Source organism: Myotis lucifugus, unplaced genomic scaffold (genome assembly GCF_000147115.1).
Source record: "Myotis lucifugus unplaced genomic scaffold, Myoluc2.0 scaffold_2690, whole genome shotgun sequence".
Lineage (NCBI taxonomy): Eukaryota > Metazoa > Chordata > Mammalia > Chiroptera > Vespertilionidae > Myotis > Myotis lucifugus.
Genome location: NW_005873738.1, coordinates 12,965 through 22,405, shown reverse-complemented (window position 1 = coordinate 22,405; position 9,441 = coordinate 12,965). Strand labels below are relative to the sequence as shown.

The following is a 9,441-nucleotide window of genomic DNA, read 5'->3' as shown; positions in this document are numbered from 1 at the left end:
TGATTTTCATGTACGGTGTGTCTGTTTCATTATTGGGAGGATGTCACCGTTCAGTTATGATTTTTAAAATCGCATGAACCTAGAACCTAACCCAGAGCTTACTTACTGTGCACTGACATTTTCCATGAGGTCTTTGCATGGATGTTCTCTTATGCATGAAGTGGTAAATGCACATCGTTTTTAAACACACAAACACCTGAGTATGTCCCCAGTGTCCTCTCCAATTCTTCTTCTTTTGCTGTAAAGAGATCACAATAACAGCTCAAAACTGTCTTGGTGACTTTTACAGTGAAATAGACAAATGGACCAGCCCCTTGGGAGCCCCCTATAACCCTGGATGCTTTGCACATCAGCCGCCAGGAAATTCCATCGCTTAGTGTAACGGTTCGGTATACATCCAACTCCCGAACTTTCCAGTCCTTGCACATCAAACGTAGCGCGCGCCAACATGGAAAATCCGTCTTTCCAGCTGGTGGGCTGAACTCTCTAAATCTATGCACATAAATACAGGGTCAGAGAAACTCCGATGGCCACAGAGGGGGAGGGGCGGGCAAGAGACGCTGATGTTAGCACAGTGAGTGTTATGTTTAGCTGTTGTGATATTTTGTCCTCCCTTATTTATTTAAATTGATGAAAAAACTAGCCCTTCAACAGAAGCAAGTGAAACTATTCTAAAGCACGTGAAGAACGCAGAACTGAGCATTCGGTAAGGAAGGGACAGAGCTACGTGCTTTCCCAGGTCCCAGATGCGTAGCTGTTCCTTGCTGGCCAGCTCTTCTGAATGATCATTAATGGCTGCAAGTGAGACCAGCTCCTAATAGTTTATCAAACTTGGTGCCGCGCAGATTTCTTGACGAGTGTGATCGAGGGGAAACCGGCACCACCTGGTTTCTGGTGAGGAGCGTGGCTTTCTTGTGAGGCCATGAAATACTCCCATTCTTATTTCAAAATCTGAAGAAACAATTGTGTCTTTTACAAGGAAAAGTCTTTTCTTTGGGCGGAACTGCTCAGTGTTTCTTACACTGGGATATGAATGATGTCGTTTTTCACTTTCTGCGCCATGAAAATTATGCCACGGTTCAGTAATTTTTTCCATAAAGGTCTAAATTAAGATCTTGCTTTTTATTTTGTCTCCACCTTAATTTTATTCAAAATATTAATAGATTTTCACCAAAAAAAAAATTTTTAAATCAAAGGTATAGAAACAGGTGATGATATAACATGAAGGAAAAGAGGAGATAGAGGAATGGGTACTTTTATGTAGGTTGTGTTGCTAAAGAGAATCGCCCCCTCGCACCTCGCTTTATGAGCAGATTCCCATGACCTTGCTTACGAAAATTCTTATTTATAATTCTCATCAAAACAGGAGGATTTTGAATTCTAGGTTTCCAACTCTCTCCCCTTACCCGTTTGCAAGTGGACGTGGCCATCGCTGGCTGAGAATTGTAATTGTGAGGCTGTGAGGTTCGCTGTACTCACCCCCCTCCCCTTCCCCAGGGCATTTTGAACTGGCACCAGTTCCTGGAAGGCCCGGATGGCGTGGAAAACTCGAGGTTCGGCTCCGCGATCGCCGCCCTCTCGGACATCAACATGGACGGCTTCAATGACGTGATCGTCGGGTCGCCCCTGGAGCATCAGAACGCGGGAGCCGTGTACATCTACAACGGCCACGGCCGCACCGTCCGCACCAGGTTCTCCCAGGTAATGCGGGCGGCCAAGGTGAAGTGTGCACAGGGGGCATCACCGTGCCCGGCTGGGGAGGAGCACGGGGACCATCCACGCCGCCTTCTCCTCTCGGAACTATTCACTCACTCAGTAAACATGTAGGGAGCGGCTAAGTGTGCCAGGGCTGTCCTGTGCGGGGATGTCGCGAAGGAAGGACAGACAAAGCTCTGCTCTTCACAGAGGGGGCAGAGGAAAGATAAGATAAATATGATAGTGTTCCAGGTCGTAGTCAATGACAAGGAGTTTTTTAATGAAATGGGAATGGATTTTCAGGGATAAGGGTGACCCGGGAGGCCTCGCTGGGAAGGCAGCTTTGAGTAGAGCAGTGGTCGGCAAACTCATTAGTGAACAGAGCCAAATATCAACAGGACAACCATTGAAATTTCTTTTGAGAGCCAAATTTTTTAAACTTAAACTGTACAGGTAGGTACATTGTTATTAACTTAATTAGGGTCCTCCTAAGCTGGCCTTTGCTAAAAACGTCCTCAATCTGATTGAGGTACGTTCGCTGGGGTCGACCCCTTCCAACTCTCCCATCCACACTTGTCTTGTATACTTGTTTCGTCTACCTCCTTTCGTTCATCCTCTCTATATGTCCAAACCATCTCAACATACCTTTCTCAATCCTCAACACTACATCTTCTTTCACTCCACAACGTTCCCTAAAATTAACTTAATAAACTTTACTTAAAGTTTTAAGTCAACTTTGCACTGTACGTGTGCCCGCACGTGGTATTTTGTGGAAGAGCCACACTCAAGGGGCCAAGGAGCTGCATGTGGCTTGCGAGTCGCGGTTTGCCGGCCACTGGAGGTGAGGGAGGATGGGAATTGGGACCTGAACTTGCGTCAGCTCCTGCCCAGGCCACCGGTCCTTCACTGCTTCATGCTGGTTTGTGGTTTTATGGGAAAAGATTCATGCTGTTTCTCTGATGAAAGTGTGGCTGCAAGAAGGATAAAACAGTCAGATGAGAGGAGTTGAAAGTCAGTGGTGTTTTATGGAGAATAAGGCAACCTGGGAAGAGGCCGTGTGGAGAATATGACAGTGCCTCGTAGAAGGTGCCTTTTTCCGTTTCAGTTGTCGTGCCCTATAATCGCATGTCCAACGTGCCCTTTCAGAAAATCCTGGGATCCGACCGGGCCTTCCGGAGCCGGCTCCAGTACTTCGGGAGGTCCTTGGACGGCTATGGAGACCTAAATGGGGATTCCATCACCGATGTGTCCGTTGGTGCCTTTGGACAAGTTGTTCAGCTCTGGTGAGTGAGTGAGGCAGCCACAGAGCAGCTAATAAAGCAGGGCCAGTGCGGTTGGGCATATTGCTCTGCGGGGCCTGCAGAAGGGGCACATGCTGGTCCAGATCTCCCTGCTGGTCCTCAGAAGGGCCTCGTGCTGGTCCAGATCTCCCTGCTGGTCCTCAAAAGGGCCACGTGCTGGACTAGATCTCCCTGCTGGTCCTCAGAAGGGCCACGTGCTCTGGTCTAGATCTCCCTGCTGGTCCTCAGAAGGGCCTCGTGCATTATCTAAGACTCCAGGGCACTGGTTTTTGTAAAGGAAGGACTGCCTTCCCTGGTGGGAGAAAAAACATTTGCTTCCCATTAGAATCCAGCGTCTCTTCTCTGTGGCGAGAAGGGCGTGGGAATGGTCGCCAGGGTGTTGGGGAAGATTGCCTCCAAGGGGCCCTTGCTGGCTCCCAGCAGGAAGCTTCATGAGATGCCCTAACCAGACTAAGCGCCCGGACCGCACTGCAGTCCGCGTGCGGTTAAGGGGCACCGCTTAGAACCATCCGTCATGAACAGGAAGCCATTGTGTCGGTTTAGTGGCCCCTCGTTGAACCAGTGGGAGCTGAAGAGCAGGAACAATAAGGGATTCAAGCGCCATGCGGTTCAAGGACAAAAATAAATGTATGGGGCTGGTGAGGGAATGGAACCAGAGAGAAATGGAGAATTTCATCAGGAGTTCCCAAGAAGATACAGTTCAGCCATTCATTCACTTGTTTCTGTTGGGAATTGTGCTTTAAATGTCCAAATGCGTCAGGAACAGAAAAGCTACACATTGGCGTTGTGCTGTTTCTGAGTTTAATGACACTATTTACAGTATCTCACTCGTGCTTTCAAAAAACAAAATGCAGTGTCTTCATGAAATCTTTATATGGAAAAATAAGACTGAAGGATCACATTTAAGACGTTAAAAATAAGAAAATATATTTACTGAATAAAACCAGTTAAAACCAGTTACGAGTAACATACCATTGGAAAAATACAAGGTGTGATAACATAATTATATGACTAATTTTTTAAAATATATTTTTATTGATTTCAGAGAGGAAGGGAGAGGGAGAGAGAAACATCAATGATGAGAGAGAATCATCGATTGGCTGCCTCCTGCACACTCCCCACCGGGGACCGATCCCGCAACCCAGGCATGTACCCAGACCAGGAATTGAACCATGACCTCCTGGCTCATAGGTTGACACCCAACCACTGAGCCACACCGGCTGGGCTATAGGACTGATTTTTTCCCCAATATTTCTTTAATTGATTTCATAGTGGAAGGGAGAGGGAGAGAGAGATAGAAACATCAATGATGAGAGAGAATCACTGTACACCCCCTACTGGGGATTGAGCCCGAAACCCGGGCATGTGTCCTTGACCAGAATCGAACCCCGGACCTTTCAGTCTGCAGGCTGACTCTCTATCCACTGAGCCAAACCAGCTAGGACTATATGACTGATTTTTAAACAGTAAGCAATTACACCTCAGTGAACTTGACCGTGCCCTTCTTGGCGGGCAGCGTCCCTGATGGGCTATATCCTTGCTCTGCTATGACACTCCCTTTAGTGTCGTCAGTGATGGCCAAACGTTTTCCTTGGAAGGTGAATTGATTCTTCAAAACAGTCGAGACACATGAAATCAATTATTGACATTCAGCCAGAGTAGGTTAGTGCCATTTTTCCATTAAGCGCCGAGACTGGCTTTTCTGGGCGACTTCCTGAGAATAAGTTTCAGAAACCAAGTTTCCAGAATCTCTGAAATCAGTGCCCTCTCTCCTGGGAGAAATGCTCAGCTTCTCCAGCAGACGGACTCACAGAAAACCCGCTCCTAGGCCGCGTGGGCCCTGAGGTCCGTGGCCGCGCTGCCTCTGCTACGAGGCCTTCTGTGCCTGCTTCTCAGGGGCCTGGGACAGGCATGATTCATGATCGACGCACCTTCCAATGGACTCAAGTCCTGAAATGGAAAGAACATGTTTTCTGTATCTTCTTGTAGTACTTTTAGGAACAGGGAATTTTTAAAAATATATTTTATTGATTTTTTACAGAGAGGAAGAGAGAGGGATAGAGTTAGAAACATCGATGAGAGAGAAACATAGATCAGCTGCCTCCTGCATACCCCCCACTGGGGATGTGCCTGCAACCAAGGTACATGCCCCTGACTGGAATCGAACCTGGGACCCTTGAGTCTGCAGGCCGACGCTCTATCCACTGAGCCAAACCCGGTCAGGGCAACAGGGAATTTTTTGGTTTCTACTGGCTGCTTTGTCAATAGTCAAGGTGTGCCCAAGGGGTCACATGATGACCTACAAATTCCACTGCCCAGGGCTGAGGAGACCAGGGGTTCTAATTGCTCCCCTGCTATTGTTTCTCACTAACTGACTCAGCACACTGGCCAGTTTCCAGCCTCCTCGTGCCTCAGACGTCTTCACCGTAAGTGGAGATGGTATGTGTCCCACCCACGTCACAGGAGAGGCGCAGAAGCAACGAGGCGGTGTGTGTGGGAAAGGCCCTCAGACGCCCAAGGGCAGAGGCTGAGCCTGCAGCCCCTGCCTGAGGTGGCCTCCTCCCAGCTCCCGGCATCAGGCTAATTGCCAGCATCGTGGTCACATGCCATGCTGTCAGGATCGCTGCCAGTCACCGAGGCAACAGGAAACCGCCACAAGCACACGCCTCCGCCCTGTCTCCCCCCCTGCTACCCCGTCCCCTATCTTTATGAGAAAAATGAATGTCACTGTGTCCAGCTGGACAGGACCGTGTGCCCCTCGGCAGAGAGCCTGCAGACTCGGGCCCGTGCTCACGCGTGCACTCATTAAACCAACACTGTTAAAGGTGACTGTGCTGGTGCCACGGTCACAAACAGGATACATCGTCCCCGCGCCAGCTCAGCTTTCCATCTGAGCGCTGCCAGGTGCCAGATGGAGCGGGAAGGCGGGGGGGGTGACTGGACCCTGTGAAGTCAGCACACCTGTACTTGGCGGTCTGTCCATCTGTCTGTCCCCACTGTGTCTTCCAGGTCGCAGAGCATTGCTGATGTGTCTGTAGACGCTTCGTTCACACCAGAAAAAATCATCTTGTCCAACAAGAATGCGGAGATCCGCCTCAAGCTCTGCCTGTGGGCGAAGTTCCGGCCCGCCACGCCAAGAAGCCGCGTGGGTGAGTGGGGCTGCGATCGTGTGAACGGAGCGGGGTGTGCTCCCAGGGCGCCCGTCCTGAGCGTGACTCAGACTTAGAGTTTGTGGACCCACGGAAATCCGGGTTAACGTGCAGACATTTCACTTGCCATACGGTGAGGTGCTGGGGATGGGTGCCTAGGCGGGAAGCGTGGTGTAGGGCTTCCTTCATCATGTCTGGAAGGTGACCCGGGGCTGTAATCTCTATGACACGATCGCAGGCTCTCCCCACTTTCTCCTCCGAGTGTCTCCTGCCCGGGTCCCCCATCAACCTCGGCTCCCACAGTCACCCCGGGCACCTCCCGCAGGAACTGAGGGCTCTGCACATCAGCCAGGCCACAATCTGTTCAGTACTAGAACCAAGTGTGATTCCTGCTCTTGAGGAATTAATAAGCACGAAATCATGAGAAGATACAAAAGAATGTATTGTTTATGCCCGTGTTTTCAATTTGCAAAGTAATGCAGACAAGTGGGTACGAGTCTGAGATGTGTCCTACCAGCAGGAGACGGTGGGTGAAACCCTGGGCACATGCCAGCAGGAATTGTCACCGTCTTTCCTGGACGGGCCGGGTCACCTTCCAGGGCCGGGCCAAGGTCCACATCCTCTCGCTCGTGTTTTCCACCCACCGCGTCTCCCCTCATCTCCCCGGCCGCAGCGGCTCAGCAGCTGGTCTCGCCCTCGGTTCAGTGACTTCCTTCATGTGCTGCTGTTCCAGTGTTTGGCCCTAAACGTTAGAAACCAGTCGTTCCTGAAGTGTAAACAGATAGACTAACGTCATCAGACAGCTTGGTTTGAATTCGAAGGCCGCTGTTCATGGCGGCATGACTTTAGGCAACTTGTTAAACCTCTGTGAACCTCCGTTTCCTCATCTGCAGAGCAGATAACAATACCCACCTGGGGAAAAGGAAAGGAAAACCAGTGTGACAAAAGCTGAGGCCAATAGCCAATGTCTAACTATCGGAACCTTCAACTACGTCTGCTGCCCGCCTGGCCACAATCGAGAGAGATGAGACTACTCATAGCACCAACTGCCTTATCTGGGGTTGCTCCTCCTCATTGCGTTACTTTCAATATTTTAAAAGTTGACTTGACTTCCAAAAACATTCGTTATACAGCTTACCTTTAAAATATCTATTAGAAATGTTGTATAACTTTTCTTGCTCCATTGACATCAGGAGGTTAACAAAGATGGATAAAATGTAAGAGGATCAGTGAACTAAAAAGAAGTGGTAAAAATAATGCAAAGGAAAAGCAGTGTCCAGCTGCGGGCACTCAATAACTGGGTCTTTCCTTTTCGCATCGTCGTGTTACGAATGATGTTTGGAAACCAAAGTGTGAGGGAGTAAATTGGCCAACCCCACTCAGAGGTTCCCCGGGGACACGCCCACTTTCCTTCCCCTGCGTCCAGCCACGGTCACACACATCCCACCAGGGCTAGCGTCACGGCTGCCCTGGGCCGTCCATGGCTCACAGCCCATCAACGTATAAGCCGCTTTCACATTTCCTCGAAGTCAGAGACTCCACCCAGTAAGACACAATAAGACAGGGTTGCTTTTTCCTTTGAAGGTTTTTTGTCGTAACATTTTTATGGTTTTTATCACAGCCATTACCTATAACATCACCATCGACGCGGACCTGTACTCGTCCCGCGTGACCTCCAGGGGGCTGTTTAAGGAGAACAGCGACCGGTACCTGCAGAAGGACGCCATCGTCGGGCCAGGACAGACTTGCTCTGAGTTCGCCATCCACATACAGGTGAGGGTCCCCTCCGCCCCTCCCTCCCTGGGGCCTAGTAAACGGAGAAAATCCAAAAGGGAGACTTAGGAGCCAGAAAACGCTCGCCTGCCAACGCACGCTTTTCTTTTCTGGGAACGGGACGCCTGTCTCCTTCGCTAACGCGTACGACCACGGGCCGTTCCTCAGTTAGGGGCTACATTTTATTTGGGGTTGCAGTTAATGGGGCTAAATAGAAAACCCTCAAAGACGCCGGGGACAGAGTGCTTTATAAGACGGTCAACAGGGAGAACGCAAAGTTGACAGGAAATTTACGTGGACATTTTCCTCTCGGGAAAGTTGTGTTCCTTTTTTTTTTTTTTTTAAAGTCACTGGCTTTTTAAAAAATTATTATTGATTTTTTACAGAGAGGAAGGGAGTAGGATAGAGAGTTAGAAACATCGGTGAGAGAGAAACATCGATCAGCCGCCTCCTGCACACCCCCTACTGGGGATGTGCCTGCAACCAAGGTACATGCCCTTGACCGGAATCGAACCCGGGACCCTTCAGTCCACAGGCCGATGCTCTATCCACTGAGCCAAACCGGTCAGGGCAGTTGCGTTCCTTTTTAAGGAGCCGAAGAGAACCATCGCACTTGGGTTTTTCGCTGGTGGGTGAAGTTCACGGGGGTGAAGGATAATAGGGCATCAGGGCAAAAGGATGAGCTCTGCTCTCAAGCCACAGTGACTCCCGACCAAATGGAGTTTGAAGGTCTCCCAAGGAGGAAATGTGCTTCTCCGAGAAAACTCCCAGCAGGAACTTTGTTTTATTAATTACAGGGCTCTTTCCCCGTAGAAACCACATCATGGAATTTGAGAGTGTACTTTCCTCAGGACGCTGTTAAGAACTTTTCTGGAAATGTGGTTCCCGGGGTGTAAGAGGCATCGGGGTTGCCCAGGGAACTGTTCCGGAACGCGTGTCTGGGTGCTCACCGCCAGCCTCGGGGGGTTGCGGGTCCAGGGCACACGCAGGGCGAAGGGGCCCAGGTACTCCTGGTGCAGCCGGTGATGCAGAGACCACGTCTTGGGAAAGGCCACGTGTAGACCCTGAAAAGCATACAACGGATGCTCGGATGCATGCACATGGGTTGTTTGTTGTTCAAGTTGAAGGTTAGTATTCGCCAAGGCCAGGCCTTTTGTTGGTGAGGGGCCAACTGTACCGCCCATTTAGGGAATGACAGCTGGGACCACATAATGAGCTGAATGGCGGGTCACACTGAACACGTGGGCCCATGGGGGGGGGGGGCGGGGAGGCGGCCAGGCTGTTGGGTGGAAATCCCGGTGGGTTCCCCGTGCACTGGGGGGCTCGGGAGGGCGGGGTGGGTCCTCAGCGGGAGAAGATGTGCAGGTAAGTCCTCATCGTCCGCGCCAGGGCCAAGCCTGAACGGGCGCGAGGACGGGCGGGAACGGGAATGGGTAAAGGGAGGAGGGCCCGAGGGAGGGGGACCCGCGGTGAAAGTCACGCATTTTGTCCGTTGGTCTGTCGTGGGGGGGGGGGAGGGGGGG

General features: G+C 50.7%; 1 protein-coding gene across 1 annotated transcript in view; it reads left to right on the top strand.

Annotated features, from left to right (window-relative positions):
* Positions 1-1,497: 1,497 nt before the first annotated feature.
* Positions 1,498-9,441, top strand: part of LOC102433768 (integrin alpha-2-like) — a gene marked incomplete at its 5' end in the record, with an annotated part of 20,650 nt that continues 12,706 nt past the window's right edge. Inside the window, 4 exons of the mRNA XM_006108572.3 lie at positions 1,498-1,701; positions 2,842-2,978; positions 6,006-6,145; positions 7,767-7,918. Of these exons, the coding sequence (XP_006108634.3) occupies positions 1,498-1,701; positions 2,842-2,978; positions 6,006-6,145; positions 7,767-7,918 (633 nt within the window). The remainder of the gene's footprint in view (positions 1,702-2,841; positions 2,979-6,005; positions 6,146-7,766; positions 7,919-9,441) is intronic.